The 19,429-nt window shown below is 36.4% G+C and overlaps 1 protein-coding gene across 3 annotated transcripts in view; it reads right to left on the bottom strand.

The window, feature by feature from the left end:
* The window catches only part of LOC122217595 (A disintegrin and metallopeptidase domain 3-like), a 112,275-nt gene that overhangs the window by 26,613 nt on the left and 66,233 nt on the right, over window positions 1-19,429 (bottom strand). For all 3 annotated transcript variants that reach the window (XM_042934767.1, XM_042934769.1, XM_042934766.1), the window contains exons 13-14: window positions 6,945-7,043; window positions 5,144-5,339 (exon numbers count right to left, since the gene is read on the bottom strand). In XM_042934767.1, the coding sequence (XP_042790701.1) occupies window positions 5,144-5,339; window positions 6,945-7,043 (295 nt within the window). The remainder of the gene's footprint in view (window positions 1-5,143; window positions 5,340-6,944; window positions 7,044-19,429) is intronic.

The raw sequence follows: 19,429 nt of genomic DNA, 5'->3' as shown, positions 1-19,429 counted from the left end.
CTGACCCACATGTTTTGTGGGACCTCAGTTCCTGTAGTGTTGGTGGTAGCAGGTCTCTTTCTCAAGCAGACCGGCTCACACCATGTTAAAATGTGCTGCACCCAGCCATGGACCAAACACTGCCCACAACAGAAAAAAAGATCCTCTGCAGACAACTGTACTGAAGGAAGAAAGAAGCAGGGCATAGGTAGCACACGTAGCAGACATTCCCTGAAGCATCAGGTCCTGGGGAACAAGGGACACTGTACTGCAAGGTACTAAAGGACTACTTCTTCATAAGGCCATTACCTTCAATAGCAAGATTCATAGTTGACTTACCTAACACAGAGAACCAAACACGGGGTTAGACAAAATGAGGAGACAAAGGAATGTGTCCTAAATGAAAGAAATGTGTCCTAAACGAAAGACCAAACCACAGCAAAAGACCTAACCAAAACAGAAATAAGTAACATGCCTGATAGAGAATTTAAAGTAATAATTATAGAGATACTCTCCGCACTTGATAAAAGAGTAGAGAATATCAGTGAAACTCTTAATAAGGAGATAAAAAAGAACCAATCAGAGATGAAGAGCAAAATAAATGAAATTAAAAATATACCCGATAGAATAAGTAGCAGGCTAAATGAAACAAAAGAAAGAATTCATAGCCTGCAAAATGGAGTACAGGAAAGTAATCACGCTGAACAAATGGGAGTAAAAATAATTATGCAAATTGAGAATACTCTTAGGGAACTTAGTGACTGCATCAAGTATAAAACATTCACATCCTGGAAGGAGAGAGAGAAACGGGAGCAGAAAATTTATTTGAAGAAATAATAGCTGAAAATAATTGACAGTAATACAATAGTAGAGAAATTTAATACCTTACTTACATCAATGGACAGATCATCCAAACAGGAATACAACAAGGAAACAGTGGCTTTGACACTGAATAACACACAGGACCAGGTGGATTTAATGGATATATTCAGAACAATTCATACTAAAACAGCAGAATACATATTCTTTTCAAGTGCACATAAGACATTCTCCCCAATATGTCATACATTAGCCCACAAAACAAGCCTCAAGAAATTCAAGAAGATAAAAGTCAGACCCTGCATCTTCTCTGACTACAATGCTATGAAATTGGAAGTCAACCACAAGAAAAAAATCTGGAAAGGCCACAAATACATGGAAGTTAAATAACATGTTACTAAACAATGAATGGGTCAACCAAGAAATCAAAAAGCATACGGAAACAGATGAAAATGAAAACACAACCCTCTCTGGGATGCAGAAAAATCAATTCTAAAAGGAAAGTTTATAGCAATACAAGGCTACCTCAAGAAGCAAGAAAAACCTCAAATAAACAGCCTACTTTGCACCAAAAGAGAGAGAAAAAGAATAACAAACAAAACCCCAAACCAGCATAAAGAAGGAAATAATAAAATTAGAGCAGAAATAAATTATATAGAAACTAAAACACAAAAACAAAAACAAACAAACAAACAAACAAAAAACAAATCAATAAAACCAGGAGCTGATTCTTTGAAAAAAATCAACAGAATGTATAAAACCCTAGCCAGACTCATCAAAAAATAGAGAGGACCCCCCCCCCCGCTCCTGCCAAAAGATCAGAAATGAAAGAAGAGAAATGAAGGAGGAGAAATAATAATGAAAACAGAAAGGATTGCAAGAGAATATTATGAAAAGTTATATCCCAACAAATTGGACAACCAGAAGGAATGGATAAATTCTTAGAAACATATAACCTACCAAAACTGAAGCAGGAAGAAACAGAATATTTGAACAGATCTATTATCAGCAATGAAATTGAATCAGTATAAAAAAACAAAAACAAAACAAAACAAACAAACAAAAATCTCCCAACAAACAAAAGTTGAGGACCAAATGGCTTCACAGAAGAATACTACCAAACATGTAAAGAAAAGTTAATACCTATTCTTTACAAACTATTCCAAAAAATAGAAAGAAGGAAAACTTCCCAATTCATTCTATGAGACCAACATCACCCTGATACCAAAACCAGATAAAGACACCACAAAAAAAGAGAATTATAGGACAATATCTCAGATGAACATAAAGCAAACATCCTCAACAAAATACCAGCAATCTGAATCCAACTATATTTTTTTTTATTTTTTAAAAAAAAATTTTTAACGTTTATTTATTTTTGAGACAGAGAGAGACAGAGCATGAACGGGGGAGGGTCAGAGAGAGAGGGAGACACAGAATCTGAAACAGGCTCCAGGCTCTGAGCTGTCAGCACAGAGCCCGACGTGGGGCTCAAACTCACCCACCATGAGATAGTGACCTGAGCCGAAGTCGGCCGCTTAATGGACTGAGCCACCCAGGCGCCCCTGAATCCAACAATATATTTTAAAAAAATTCACCAAAATATATATTTATATTTCACCAAAAATAAGTGGCATTTATTCCTGGGGTACAAAGGAGGTTCAACATTCACAAATCAATCAATGTGATGAATCACATCAAGAAGAGAAGGGGTAAGAACCATATGATCGTTTCAAGATGCAGAAAAAGCATTTGGCAAAGTACAACATCCATTAATGATAAAAATACTCAACAGGGTGCCTTGGTGGCTCAGTCAGCTAAGCATCTGACTTTGGCTCAGGTCATGATCTCACAGTTTGTGAGTTTGAGTCCTGCATCAGGCTCTGTGCTGACAGCTCGGAGCCTGGAGTCTGCTTCAGATTCTGTGTCTCCTCTGACCCTCCCCTGCTCACGCTCTGTCTCTCTCTGTCTCAAAAATAAATAATAAACATTAAAAAAAAAACACTCAACAACGTAGGTTTAGACTATATAAAAGTCCTAGCCACAGCAATCAGAAAAAAAACAAAAAGAAATAAATGGTATCAAAACTGATAGGGAAGATGCAAAATTTTCACTATTTGCAGATGACATTATACTATATATAGATACTATATATAGGTACTATATATAGATAACTCAGAAGATTCCACCAAAAAACTACTAGAACTGATAAATGAATTCAGTAAAGTCACAGGATACAAAACTATACACAGAGACCTACTGCTTTCTTATACACTAATAATCAAGAGGCAGAAAGAGAAATTAAGAAAACAACCCACTTATAATTGAACCAAAAACAATAAAATATCTAAGAATAAACTTAATCAAATAAGTGAAAGACCTGGTACCCTGAAAACTATCAAACACTGATGAAACAGATTCAGGATGTGACAAAGAAATGGAAAGACATCCCATGTTTATGGGTTGGAAAAATAAATATTGTTAAGCTGTCTATACTACCCAAAGCAATCTGCACACTTATTTCAATCTGTATGAAAATACCAACATTTTCCACAGAACTAGATCAAACAATCCTAACATTTGTATGGAAACACTAAAGACATCCAATAACCAAAGCAATAAAACAAAAACAAAAACAAAACAAACAAAAAAACTAGAGGTGTCACAATTCCAGACTTCAAGTTATATTACAGAGCCAAAGTAATCAAACAGTATGATACTGGCACAAAAACAGACACATAGATCAATATAACAGAATAGAAAACCCAGAATGAACCCACAACCAAATGGTTAATCTTTGACAAAGCAGGGAAGAGTATCCAATGGGGAAAGGACAGAGGACAGTCCCTTCAACAAATGGTGTTGGGAAAACTGCACAGCAACACACACGAAAGAAAAGAAAAGAAAGGAAAGGAAAGGAAAGGGAAAAGAAAATAAAAGAAAGGAAAGGGAGGAAAGGAAAGGAGAGGAAAGGAAAGGAAAGGAAAGGAAAGGAAAGGGGACCACTTCTGTACACCATACACAAAAATAAATTCAAAATGGATTAAAGACCTAAATGTGACACCTAAAACCATAAAAAATCACTGAGGAGAACACAGCCAGTAACCTCCTTGGCATTGGCCATCGCAACATTTTTGTATATATGTCTCCTGAGGCAAAGGAAATAAAAGCGAAAATAAACTATTGGGACTACATCAAAAACAAAACAAAGCAATACAAAACAAAACAAAACAAAACAAAACAAAACAAAGCAAAAACAAAAAACCAAAAAAGCTTCTCCACAGTGAAGGAAACAATCAACAAAACTAAAAGGCAACCTGCTGAATGGGAGAAGATATCTGCAAACAACATATTCAATAAAGGGTTGGTACCCAAAATATATTTAAAAAACTGAGACAACACAATATCCAAAAAGAAAATAATCCAATTAAAAATGGGAAGAAGCTATGAACAGGCATTTTTCCAAAGAAGACATACAGATGGTCAAAAAGACACAGGAAAAGGTGCTTACCATCACCACTCATCAGGGAAATGCAAATCAACACTACAATGAAATTATCACTTCACACCTGTCACAATGGCTAAAATCAAAACCACAAGAAACAAGTGTTCATGAGGATGTGGAGAAAAAGGAACCTTCTTGCACTGTTGGTGGGAATGCAAACTGCTATAGCCACTCTGAAAAAGTGTGGAGATTCCTCAAAAAGCTAAAAATAGAACAATCCTACAATCCAATAATCATACTACTAGGTCTTTACCCAAAAAGTACAAAAACATTAATTCAAAGAAATGCATGCACCTCTATGTTTATAGCAACACTATTTACAATAACCAAATAATGGAAGCAGCCTAAATGCCAATCAATAGATAAATGGATAAAGAAGTGGTATATATACAATGGAAGATTGTTCAGCCATAAAAAAAAAAAAATGAAATTTTGTCATTCACAATGACACGGATGGAACTAGAGAGTATAATGCTAAGTGAAGTAAGTCAGTCAGAGAAAGACAAATATCATATGATGTCACTCATATGTGGAATTTAAGAAGCGAAACAAAGGAGCAAAGGAAAAAAAGAAGAGGGAGAGGGATACAAACCAAGAAACAGACTCTTAACCATAGAGAACAAACAAGAGTCAACCAGAGGAGGTGGTTGGGGGAATGGGTGAAATAGGTGATGGGGATTAAGGAGTACACTTACCATGATGAGTACTGAGTAATGTATGGAATTGTTAAATCACTGTATTGTACACCTGAAACTAATATAACTCTGTGTGCTAACTATACTGGGAAAAATACAAAATAAAATAATAAAAATGAACTTCAGAAAAAAAGTATACTATTACATTTTCCAAATAACTCTGCACACTGTCTATCTGTATCTTGGCATATTCCTTGAAAGCAATAGGCAGTGTTATTATTGCATGGTTGTAAATCAGCAGATATCACATCAGGTACACAAAACTCAGATGTTCCATTGCAAAATTCTGGAAAATCACACAGATCTTGGCTTTGTCGACACATAGTTCCCTTTACAGAGAGCTGTGAGACAACGAAAAAGAATTATTTTTGTAAAGTAATAAACCAAAACTGTAAAAAAATTATGTAAGAAAAGTGTAGATCTATCACTTCTATTATTACCACGTTTTAACTACTTAAAGTCAAATTATGAATTTACTTGAAAACTCAAGATTAGAAAAAGCCCAAATGTCCATCAATGAATGAACAGGTTAACAAATTGTGGTATATTCATGCAATGGAATATTTTCAGCCATATAAAGGAGCACTGATACATAGGTTACAAGATGAATGAACATTCAACACTATGTTAAGTGAAGAAATCCATACACAAAGATCACATATTCTATGCTTCTAACTTATATAAAATATCCAGAATAGGTTACTCCAGACAGAACACAAATTGGTGGTTGCCAGGACTGAGGGGAAGGAAGAAAGGAGAGCAAGTGCTTAATGCTCCAGGAGTCTCCTGTTTGACTGAGGAACTTGTTTTGGAACTAGATAGAGGTGGCAGTTGTATAACACTGTGAATGTACTGAGTATCACTAAATTGTTTCCCTGAAAATGGTAAATTTTGTCGTACATGATTTTCACCTTAATTTTTTAAAAACTCTACCAAAAGTAAGAATTATTCCCTTTTTAAAGAACTTCCCTCTCGGATGTAGGGAAAGGGCAATGGGCTATGTAGAAAAACCTTATTGCTTAATCCTTCTGATTTGGAGACAAAGGACAAGATGAGAGCTGTGATGAAGGGAAGAGCAACAAGGTTTATTGCTAAATAGTGGAAACTCTACGCTTGCCTCCTTGAAGACAAGTGACCAGTGACTTTAATTACTAGCACGAAGAGTGAAAAAGAACACACAGAGAACAAAGTAGAATGATATTAGGAGAGATTTCATTGATGGAGAACCTGTAAATCTGAAATCTGGCAATCAAGATCTCTAATTAATCAGCTTTTATGATTGTTGTTGACGTCTAAAGGCGACACAAAAAAGGAGATGCTACAATGAAGCAATCCCCAAAAGACAAATCTTACTCAGTCTCCTTTCAGGTGTGACTATAAAGGAAAACTCAATGGGAAACTTCCCAAGGAAAGTCAAGGATTCAATCCACTTCAGGATCCAGGTGTATCTACAAAGCTAACTTCAATATTAGACATGCTACATGTTGCTGACTATTCTACATGGACTCTTTTTCTGCTATTCTCAAAATGAGATTTTTATTATTATTGTTGTCTGTTTATTCAAACACTGTACATGAACTGTGTTGGGTGGCTTATTTTTAATTTCGTCATAAGTTCTTCGGTCATGAGGACCTACATTCAGGTATGACCTCAGATATGACCAAAAGGAGTCATTAGCACCCAAATAATTTGAAATTGGTATTGAATAATTGGATGGATTCAGTAGAGATTGAAACAATACAGTGAAGGCAAACATAAGAAGGAAGGTTGAAAAAAAAATCTAAGGATAGCTTCTGAATTCTGAAGTCAACTGTGTATGAATCAGGTACCTAAAGTTACACACAGTATTTGAAAGTTGTGTAAAAAAATAAAATAAAAAAAAAAGTGAATGCACAAGCACAGAAAAAAATCATGAAAGAATGTACCATAATATTTTGAAAGCTTACCAGACAAGTATTTTTATCACAGCATGGCCCAGTGCCACACTCTGCAGGTTCAATCAGAGTACAGTGTTCAGTATCACAGCATTTTTCAAATTTGCATGGCTAAAAGTAAATACAGTCAGGTTAAATAATAGGAATTTTCAATTAAAGAAATCATTTCATTTATTGTCAAAATATACTATAGCATATCTCTTAGTTAATTACAATCACAGTATGATTTTTACTTCTGTACTTATTTTTAACACCACTTCTTTTAAAGTTAATATATTTCCAGTATAGGAAAAAGAATGAAATTATTTATGGTTCCATGCTCAAGAAACTGAACTGTTAGAAATGTAATTAAATTTCTTTTTTTAACGTTTATTTATTTGAGGGAAGGAGGAGGGAAGAGAGAGAGAGAGAGAAAGAGAGAGAGAGAGAGAGAATCCCAAGTGAGCTCATGCTCAATGCAGAGCCTAATCCAAGGCTTGATCTCACAACCATGAGACCATGACCTGAGCTGAAATCAAGCTGTATACTTAATAACTGAGCCACCTAAGCATCCCAAATGCAATTTCTGTCAATCTTATTTGTGTTCATAAATATAACACTGTAAATCTAAAAGTACTTTGAGAGAGAGAGAGAGAGAGAGAGAGAGAGAGAGAATCTTAAGCAGGCTTCATGCTTAGTGTGAAGCCCAACATCGTGCTCAATCCCACAACCCTCAAATCATGACCTGAGTTGAAATCAAGAGTTGGACGCTCAACCCACAGAGCCACCCAGGCACAGCTAACAGGTTATTGTACTAAAGGATATTTCAATGAAAATTTTGTTATTATTTTTTAGCTCTAAGATTTTATATTAAAGATTAATTCTAGAAGTTATTAGGCTATAGAGTACAAAAATATTAAAGCCTGTTTATAACATACTCATTTTCTTCTTTGTACACACTTATCTTTTAAGTGCAAGAGTAATGCTTCACAAGACTGTTAGTAATATTTAAAAATTAGTAAAGTGATAGGCAAAAATACTAAGTGTTTACATCTGTTTGAGTTTTGTTATTTTTATTACAAGTATGCTGAAAATTATATATATATATATATATATATATATATATATATATATATATATATATACATCTTCTGGTTTATTTTATATTTCTGCATGTACATTTATGTTAAGGTATTCTTGTCTTTATTTCCTTTATTTGTATGCACTTTTACGTTAATTATCTTAACCCTGGCTACTGATTTATCTTTACTATGTTTTACAATTTGTCATTGACCTGATTTTGGTTTTGGCACTTTTGGGGTTATTCTGGGTAATTTTTTGATAATACGATATTGTGAAATGATAGACTCATGATATCTGATAACTATCATCTTTTTTGTGTGGTTCTTGAATTTATAGATAAAACTTTCTTTCACCCTAACCCCAGTAAATATGTGAGGTTTTGTAAAATATTTGCATTATATGTATTATGTATTTATTTTTATGTTGAATGGTTTGAATAGTATATTGTGAAAGAAGCTATAATGATGTATCTTTTTCTCAAAACAGAGGTTCAATTTATCAGTTGCTTTTATAGAATAATAATTTAGTCCTGATCTTTTGTAATCCCTGGATTATCATATACTATCCTATATAAAATCATATATAATGTCAATGTCTTCAATTATACTAACTGCATATAACTAAAGTGTATTTAAAAATTTTATTATTATAGGGGTGCCTGGGTGGCTCAGTCATTTAAGCATCCAACTTTGGCTCAGATCATGATCTTGCACAAGTTTGAGCCCTGCAATGGGCTCTGTGCTGACAGCTCAGAGCCTGGAGCCTGCTTCAGATTCTATGTCTCCCTCTCTACCCCTCCCCCGCTTGCCCTCTGTCTCTGTCTCTGTCTCTGTCTCTGTCTCTCTCTCTCTCTCAAAAATAAATTAAAAAAATAAATTTTATTATTATACACATGTTTTAATATTTACAGAAGACATTTTTACATTTTCATGTTTCATTAATAAAAAAATGTATTATGCTTCATAATATAAATATTTTCATAAAATATTATCAAGATTATTTAGTAAAGACAGAAAATGGAACACATTAGCTATTAATATTGCAGGGGAAAAAAACCCTAAAATCAATGACATGAAAAGGGAAAACCTCCAAAGGCTAGAATCAAAGAGAGTCTACAGTGAAGAATATGTTTTGAAAATACTCGATTTACAATTGAAAGCTACACTAAATTCGGGGCTTAGAAATGTGTTTTTCTTCCAAGATTTTATTTAAATTCAAGTTACTTAAGATATAATGCAATTTTGGTTTCAGGAGATTTTTTAGTGATTCATCACTTACATATAACACCCAGTGCTCATCATGAAAACTTCCCTCTTTAATACCTATCACCCATTTATCACATTTCCCCACCGACCTCCCCTCCAGCAACCCTCAGTTTGTTCTCTACAGTTAAAAGTCTCTATGGCTTGCCTCCCTCTAAGTTTTTATCATGTTTTATTTTTCCTTACATTCCCATGTTCATCTGTTTTGTTTCTTAAATTCCATATATGAGTGCAACCATATGGTATTTGTCTTTCTCTGACTTATTTTGCTTAGCATAATACAGTGATTTTATCCACATCTTCAAAATGGCAAGATTATATTCTTCTTGATGGCTGAATAATATTACATTGTGTATATATACACCACATCTTCTTTATCCATTCATCAGTCCATGGACGTTTGGGATCTTTCCATAATTTGGCTATTCTTGATAGTGCTGCTATAAACATAGGGATGCATGAGCCCCTTCAAATCAGTACTTTTGTATCCTTTGGATAAATACCTAGTAGTGCAATTGCTGGATTTTAGGGTAGTTCTATTTTTAACTTTTTGAGAACCTCAAAACTGTTTTCCAGAGTGGCCGCACCAGTTTGCATTCCCACCAACACTGTAAGAGGGTTCCCCTTTCTTTGCATCCTTACCAACATCTTTTGTTTTCCTGTGTTGTTTATTTTAGCCATTCTTATAGGTGTGAGGTGATATCTCATCATGGTTTTGATTTGTATTTCCCTGATGATGAGTGATGTTGATCATCTTTCCATGTGTCTGATAACCATCTTTATGCCTTCTTTGGAAAAAATGTCTCTTCATGCCTTCTGCTCATTTTTAACTGGATTATTTGGGTGTTAAGTTTGTATTTTGGGGCGTTGACTTTGATAATTTGGTTTTAGATTTTGGATACTAACCGTCTATCTGATATGTCATCTGAAAATATCTTCTCCCATTCCATATGGGGCCTTTTAGTTTTGTTGTTTCCTTTACTGTGCAGAAGCTTTTTACCTTGATGAAGTCACAATAGCTCAGGTTTGCTTTTGTTTCCCTTGCCTCTGGAGACATGTCTAGTAAGAAGTTGCTGCACCAAGGTCAAAGATGTTGCTACTTGTGTTCTCCTCTAGGATTTAGTGGTTTTCTGTCTCACATTTAGGTGTTTCATCCATTTTGAATTTAGTTTTGTATATGGTGTAAAAAAGTGGTCCAATTTCATTTTTCTGCATGTCACCATACAGTTTTCCCAACACCATTTGTTGAAGAGACTGTCTTTTATCCATTGGATAGGCTTTCTTCCTTTGTTGAAGATTAATTGTCTATACATTTGTTGGTCCATTTCTAGGTTTCCTATTCTGTTCCATTGATCTTTGTGACTGTTTCTGTGCCAGTACCATACTGTCATGATGACTACAGCTTTGTAATGTAGCTTGAAGTCCAAAATTGTGATGCCTCCAGTTTGGTTTTCTTTTTCAACATTACTTTGGCTATTCAGGGTCTTTTGTGGTTCCATACAAATTTTAGAATTGCTTTTTCTAGCTCTGTGAAAAATGCCGGTGGTATTTTGATAGGAATTCAATTGAATGTGTAGACTGCTTTGGGTATTAAATATATTTTAACAATATTTGTTCTTCCAATCCATGAGTATAGATTATTTTTTCATTTCTTTGTGTCTTCTTCAATTTCTTTCATGGAGCACTTAGTTCTTTTACAGTCAGAGTAACTATTGATAGATATGAATTTAGTGTCATTTATTACCTGTAAAGTTGCTGTTCATGTAGATTGTTCATTTCTATTTTTGGTGATTTTGGTATTTCTTTCTCTCCCAAAGGGTCCCATTTAATATTTCTTGTGGAGCTGGTTTAGTGTTCACGAACTCCTTTAGTTTTTGCTTGTCTTGAAAACTCTTTATCTCTCCTTCTATTTTGAATGAGAGCCTTGCTGAATAAAGTATTCTTGGCTGCAATATTTACCATTAAGCATGTTGAATATGTCATGAAACTTTCTTCTGGCCTGCCAAGTTTCTGTGGACAGGTCTGCTGCTAACGTTATGTGTCTAACTTTGTAGTTTAAGGACCTTTGTCCCTAACTGTTTACAGAATTCTCTATCTTTGCAAGTTTCACTAAGGTATGTCTTGGTGCTGACTTGATTTTGTTGATTTTGAGGGGAGTTTGCTGTGCCTCTTGGACTTGAATACCTGTTCCTTCCCCAGATTAGGAAAGTTCTCAGTATAATTTGTTCAAATAAACCTCCTTCCCCCTTTTCCCACTCTTCTTCTGGGTTGCTATGATATGGATATTATTGCACTTTATGGAATAGCTGAGTTCCCTAAGCCTGTATGTGTGATGTTTTCTTCCCTTCCTCTTTTCAGCTTCATTAGTTTCCATAATTTTATCTTCTATATAACCTATTCCTTCCTCTGCTTCTCCCCGTTGTGATTAACTCAAGTTGGTTTTGCATCCCACTTATAGCATTTTTATTGCAGCCTGACTAGTTTTTCAGCCTTTTATCTCTGAAGCAAGGATGTCTCTGGTGTCTTCTATGCTTTTTTCAAGACCAGCTAGTATTCTTAAGACTTTTGTTCTAAATTCTTGTCATATATATTGCTTATATGTGTTTTGAGCAAATCCCTGGCTGTGATTTCTTCTTGATCTTTCTTTTGGGGAGTATTCCTCCATCTTGCCATTTTTGCCTAGGTTTCTGTCTTTTGCAAGTTATGAGAACTTGTGTTTCCTGTTCCTGAGAGTAATGCTATATGAAGAGGTCATACACTGTCCATGGCCTGGAGCTTCAGGAAGTGTTTCTGGTGTATGCTGTGTGCACTGTGTTGTGTTTTGGCTGGTCTTTCCCACACGTCAGTCCTATGCAGAGTTCCTCCTTGCTTGCACTGGGGAGCGTTCGGACCGTTACCCAGGTGTGCTTTGATTTGTTTGGTAAAATAAGCCTAATTTTTTGTTTTAAGGTTTTTAACTTTATTCATTTTTGAGAGACAGAGAAAGACAGAGCATGAGCAGGGAAGGGGCAGAGAAAGGGAGACACAGAATCCAAGGCAAGCTCCAGGCTCGGAGCCATCAGCACAGAGCCCGACGAGGGGCTTGAACCCACGAACTGCAAGATCATGACCTGAGCTGAAGTCGGTTGCTCAACTGACTGAGCCACCCAGGCGCCCCAAAATAAGCCTAATTTTAAAAAAGCCTGATTCCCCCTTCCAAAAGAGAGAGAGAGAGAGAGAGAAAAGGAAAAAGAGCCAAAAAAAAAAATGATAAAAAAGAACTATAAACCTGATTCCAAAAAAAAAAAAAAAAAAAAAGAGAGAGAAAGAACGAAAGAAAGGAAGAAAAGGAGATGAAAATAAACGAATGAACCAAAAACTATTAGACTGATTGCAAAAGAAAACAAAGAAAAAGAAAAGAAGCAAGGTTAGTCATATTTCCAGCAAAACTGAATCTGATGCTTTGGAGCACTCTATGATCAGTAAGTAGTCTTGCTGCATAAGGGGTCCCTGTGTTGTTCCTCTGGGGGAGAGGCCCTGCTTTGGGTCACAGTCAGATCTTCCTTAGTAAAGATTCCCCTGCAGGGTGCAGGGTGCAGGATGCAGGGTTTGGTACAAGAGGTTCCAGCCTATACCGGGGGCACTGTGTGGCTCACTGAAGTCCAAGTGGGGAAGATGGTGTCGCCCTGCTTTCTTATCCCCAGACGGGAGCCCTCAAAGGGAAGTGAACAATCCCCCTTCCTGTGTCCCAGGTTTCCATCAGATCCCTGCCCTCATACCTGGTGCCACAATTCTACTGTGTTTTATCTCTGGCACACAGCTGGGATTCAAAACTCCAAATCTTAAAGGATCTGGAAGTGTGAACCCACTCCCCTCCTCCAGAGGAGAGCCTCACAGTGCTGCACTTGGCGCCTGTGCAGTTTCACCACCGCACAGGTACCTGGAATTTATGGTAAAGCACAGCAACAAGGTGCAACCAGTTTTCCTGCCCTCTGCATGCACCTCTGTCCCTTGCTGTTGAACAGCTGCTCAATGTACCCGCTATGTCTTTTGTCCTTGGAGATGCAATATACCCTCTTCCAAATGTACTCCAGGAAGGAGAACATTCTCTCCCAGTGTGACCCAGGGGATGCCCACACAGTGCTGTCCACATTCCACTCCCAGGCCTCTGCCCTCCTCCCCAGGAGCACCACTGCCTGCCCATCTCCACTCTGGTGAATGGCAGGGATTTCTAAAACCTCAGAATTTGAGCTTCACTGTTTGCAAAAACTTACAATAGTCAGTTCCTCTTGACTTCCCGGTCAATGGTTTTAGAGGAGTGTTTTTCTTGCATGAACCCAACATGCTGCTCTCTCTCCCCCTTTCTCCTTCACTGTCTTCTCTCTACAAAAAAGGCTCCCTCCCCTCTGTGGCACTGTGGCTTTTCTTTTCCCCAATTCATGTATCTGCCCCTTGTATTTGTCACGTCTCCCCCTCTAATTGTGCAAATTGTTCTCTTAATCCTCAGATTGATATCCTAGGTCTTCAAAATGATTTGGAATTGATCTAGCTATGTTCTAGGGTCCTCTTACTACTCCACCATCTTAACTCTTCCTGGGCTTACAAATAAATGTTCAATGAACTGTAGTTTAAAAATGGAATCCCATGGGGCACCCGGGTGGCTCAGCTGGTTAAGTGTCCAACTTCAGCTCAGGTCATGATCTCACAGTTTGTGAGTTCGAGCCCCACATCAGACTCTGTGCTGACAGCTCAGAGCCTGGAGCCTGCTTCAGATTCTGTGTCTCCCTTTCTCTCTGCTCTTCCCTTGCTCATGCTCCGTCCCTCCCTCTCCTTCGAAAATAAATAAACATTTAACAAAAACACTTTTTTAAAATGGAATCCCATTATGGGACTGAATGTGAGACATTTTTAAAATAGGTAACTGTGGTTTGCAATTGATAATTTAGAGAAATCAAAAGGACTTTTTTAACTCCTAGTTTTCCCAACTTTTATCAAATGTCTCTTCAGTACTTAATATCATAATTTTTTATCTCTTTATTAATTTTGACATATGTTGAAAAGTATTGAAATGCTTCTCTATTTCTGGAATAAACTCCAAAAGTATACTCTTTTTCATACGTTCACTGGGATTATTTGACAATTTTGATTTAAACATTTTGCAGTAATTTTCCAAAACATGAATCAGTCATTCAAAGTAATGCTAAGCTGGTTATTGGAGGAATCAACAACTTCCATGATTGAATTCTATGTCTATGTGCCTGTGAAGGGCACTGGAAATAGAGATTTTTAAAATGTACACAATTAATAACATTCAGAAATATGAGATATTTACACTTTAATTTAGAGACATCTAAATAAATGGAACAATATACCAGGTTCATGGTTTGAAAATCACATCATGAATATGGCTGTTCCCCACAAATTCATGTATAGATTCAAAAAACCCCAATCAAAATTTCTGCAATGTTTTTTTTTTTATTTTTTAGGGGGTGTGGTAAAAATGGAAAATTTGATTCCAAATTTCACATAGAAATGCAAAAACCTAAAATCACCAAATCCATATTCGGAAAAAAGTATAAAATATGAAGACACAATTTACCTGATTTTGTGAATTAGGGTAAGAATAGCTGATTAGTTTAAGGGTAGATATATGGATCGATGGAACACAAAGTAGGTGATGAACTGTTTTTCAATAAAGGTACCATGGTAATTCCATGGGAAGAGAAGATCGTTTCCCAATAAATGGGGTTAGAGCAATTAGATATATACAGAGAGAGAAAAATATGCCCTAATACTTAACTTACAAAAATTACTCAAAATGGATCATAGGCATATACATAAAAGCTAAAATCAATAAACTTCTACAACACTTATGAGAAAGCTTAACAACTTTGGGTCAGATAGGAAACAAAATACAGAACCAAGCCACATACTGGGGAGATAATCTGGCAAAATATTTGCATGTAGTTTATATTAAGAATTTTTATACATGATAAAAAAACAAACATTAAAATATGTAAAATATGTGAACATTCAAAAGAGAGACATTTGAATGTCTCATAATCATATAAGACACAGTCCAATACAAATTAGTCATCAGGAAGATAAAATTAAAACTGCAATGAAATACCAGCACACCTTAAAATGACTAAAATATAAGACTGGAAGTAACAAAAGTTGGTAACAATAAGGAACAACTGCCACTCTCATACATAGATGGTTGAAATGTAAAATACTGCAAGAACTTTAAAATGCAGTTTGATGCCTTTTTACACATTTAATAGTATAATTAACATGTGACCCAATAATTCTATTCCTAGAAATTTACCCAAGATATGTGAAAACTTATGTCTAAAAAAGACATGAATATTCTTTAGAAGCATTTTTCAGAATACTCAGAAACAAAAACAACCTAAGAGATCATTAATAATTGCATGAATCGGGGTGCCTGGGTGGCTCAATCAGTTGAAAGTCTGACTCTTGGTTTTGGCTCGGGTCACAATCTCACAGTTTGTGCGTTTAAGCCCCGCTTTGGACTCTGCACTGACAGTGCAGAGCCTGCTTGAGATCTTTCTCCCTCTCTCGTTGCCCCTCTCCCCACTCAAAATAAATTAGAAAAATTGCATGAATCCACAAACTATGTCATATTCATACAAAGAAATACTACTCCACAGTAAATACCAATGAACTACAGATACATTTAATCATGCAGTTGAATATCAAAATTATAGGCAAAAAATCTAGAATTAAAAAGGATCCATACTCTATTATTTCACTTATGTGAAGTTCAGTAGTGGGCAAAAATAATGTGAGAGAATTAGAAGTTTCAGATACTAATGGGATTGACTTAGACTCCTCCAAGTCAGTGGTGGTAATGTCAATGTCCTAATATTTCTTTTATCCACATCTAATTAAATATAACATAAGTAGAATTAAAAAACAAAACTCAGTAAACCAGAAGGAAAACAATATAAACAAATATAATGAGGACTACCTAGACACATCCTAAGTCCTTGTGCTGAAATGAAAGACAAAGTCACAATGCTTTTATGAATACAAAGACAGATGGGTTATTACAGCTATACAGACTATTAAAAACATGACAACAGACCCAAAGTGGAGTCACTTTGGCTAATTCCCATGCTACCACACCAAGACTTCATTACAGTTTTGTCTTGGCTCTCACAGAAATAGAATCCTCAGTCTATCAGGAATCACCTTATCAGCACAAGTTATTTGCCTGATAGACCCCTGCTATCCCCTAAAGGAACATCAAGCAGGCTCCATGCTGTCAGTACACAGCCTGATGTGGGGCTCAGTCTCATGAACCGTGATATCATGACCTGAGTCAAAATCAAGAGTTGGATGATTAGCTGACTGAGCCTCTCAGGCACCCCCAAAATGTATTCTTAAAGGAGAAATTTGAAAAGGTAAGTGCACAACCAAGAGTTAGCTCCCAGTGGAACACACACTCAAGACAGGCAGTAGAGGCTTTAAATACGGTAATTTCCTTGAAGGGGACAGATGGAGAGGAAGTCCAAACTGACTATAAAATAACCGAAACACGTAATTAAACGTCATATTTTTCTTTTATTCCCTCTGTGTCTATCCCCAACACACGAGGCTACCGAGACAAGAAGGTAGCAAATAAGAGTCAAGGAGTGGTAGGCACTAACACAGTCCCATTTTTACTGCCATATTTCTTCACAGAATCAAGGTGATAATGAATAAAAATGATCATTGCCACGAGGTCAAAACTCCCAAGGTGATCCTGCTATGGTTCATGTATCAGTGGATGCAAGATGTTCTAAGATGGCAAAGATATATAAGAAATAAACTGCTGAACTACCTAAAGATGAACGTAGCCAAATGGTTTGGTTTGCTATGGTAAGGATGGGAAAAGGGTAAAGTGGTGTTGCAGACACTAGTCATACTGATCACTTGGCCATGGAATAAGAGAACAACCCCAACAGGTAGAGAAGAAACATCTTAGTCTCAGAGGTCAAGGGTGGGAGGAGAGTCAATTAAACTCTTGGCTCTCACTCACAAGACACATGACCTGGCCTTGCCAATTCAGAATGCTTTGATGATCTTGTCCCAGACTATCACCAATTCCTTTAACCTAAAGGTTGGATACCCATTCTATTAGGAAACCATAAGCTGAGACTTGTTAACTGTAAAGGTAGACAGCTTCTGCCCAGATAAACTTTTGAGCACTGATATGGTTCCTCTTAGCCAGCTACATTTTATTAACTCTAGAGATCTGAATTTACTACCTAAGGGAAAACAAAACTTTCTTGTGTACTCTCCTCAGGCCCATAGCTACTACTCTGATTGCTAGATCTATCAATTCACTGACCTTCTTGAAAACCATTAGCTGGTTTTTTTAAGCAGTTTCTTGTTAGTTTCTTTTTTAAAGATTTTATTTTTAAGTAATCTCTATACCCAACGTGGGGCTTGAACTCACAACCCTGTAATCAAGAGTCACATTCCACCAACTGAGCCAGCCAGGTGCCCTCTATTAGCTATTTCTTTAAATACTTTAGATATTCTAAGATTACCTTCTACATGTCCCTTCTGGCATTTATGTTTCTCTTACATTAATAATCCTGCCTTTCAGTTTCCTAAGAACTGGACCCCAATCTCACATTAGCAAAATGCTGCTGAGATTCCTACAAATGTCTTGGCAACAATGATTTCTCCCAAAATAGGCCAATGTATTGGATCTAGGCTTGCTAGTATAGCCAAATTATTTTTCTCTTCAGAAAACTGCAGGCTGCTTGGCAGCAAATGGTTAAACATATTCAAAGGTTTGCCTATCAAAAGAAATACATAATTGGTTTACTTTTGTACTCATTTCCTATTTCTCCTATCAAAAAAATTTACCATACTTAATGGCTTAAATAATACATGCATTATTTTATAGTTCTGGAAGTCGAAAGTCCAAAAGGTGTCTTACCTGGACTAAAATTGAAATGTTGAAAGCTGTGCATTCCTTGGGAACTCTTGAGAAAATCCATTTCCCTACCTTTTACAGCTTCTAGAGGCCACCTGCATTCTTTGGTTAATGGAATCTTCATCTTCAAAATCACAGTACATCTCCAAATATCATTTTCACGTGTCCTCTGACTCTGACCTGCCCCCTGTCATTATTACATTGGACCTGCTCAGATAATATAGAATACCTAACACTCTCAAAGTCCCTAACTTGATCATATCTTCAAAGACCCTTTTACCATGTAAGGCAAAATTACAGGTGCATTGCACATATAAACAAACTGCCGAAAAAATTCCAAATATATTTTGAGGCATACACGTGAACATTTCCATGTGTCTGCTCTATATGTTACAAAATGCAGTTGCTACAACTATTCTTTCTGGCTTATCCATACCATCATTTCCATAGATCCTAATCATCACGGAGGTGACCCCAATTCAATATGGCAGGATACTAAGGGCAGGAACACCAGCAGAAAAGAATCACTGGGAAATGATGGATTATGGTTATCAAGGGTGGCACTAGGGTAGAGCAGGCAAGCCACCTAGGACTACAAATTTTTAGAAGGCACACACTCTAAGGCCATGCAATTGCTGACTCCACATGTTTCATGGAAGTGATGGTTCCAACTGGCTACCTTAGGAAACATTCTTCCCTAAGGAGGGGATTAGACCATGGAGAGGAGAGGTGGAAAGCTGGCAGCTGGAGGCTCCAAAGAGGACAGAGAAGTTTATCAGCAGGGTCTGAAAGCCAATAACTCCCAAAACAAAGGGAGCATTCCAAATCTAAAGGTGCTAACCTGTGAAAAGAGACAGGAGCAATTCAGGGATTTCTGGTTTCAGCTGTGACATGTAAAGAGGCTGGAAGTATCACTCCCACCTTAACTAAAGAAAAAAAAAAAAGCAGAACGAAGGAAATTGAATAGGGAATGATCTTTTGTAGATGTTGCTGGAGTAACTAAATGTGGATATGCAAAAAAAAAAAAAAAAAAAAGAATTGACATATAGACTTTTATCTTTTCTGCAAAAATCAACTCAAAATGGATCAGAGAAAAAAAGTTAAGGAGAAGGGAAAGAGGATAGCATAAGTGAAGCACAGGGGAGTTTTTACCGTGGTGAAACTATTCTGTGTGATCTATAATAGCGAATACAGGTCATTATAAATTTTATCAAAATCCTCAGAATTGTCTAACACAA

The sequence above is a fragment of the Panthera leo genome, chromosome B1 (assembly GCF_018350215.1).
Source record: "Panthera leo isolate Ple1 chromosome B1, P.leo_Ple1_pat1.1, whole genome shotgun sequence".
Classification (NCBI taxonomy): Eukaryota; Metazoa; Chordata; class Mammalia; order Carnivora; family Felidae; genus Panthera; species Panthera leo.
This window is presented reverse-complemented; position numbering and strand designations above follow the sequence as displayed.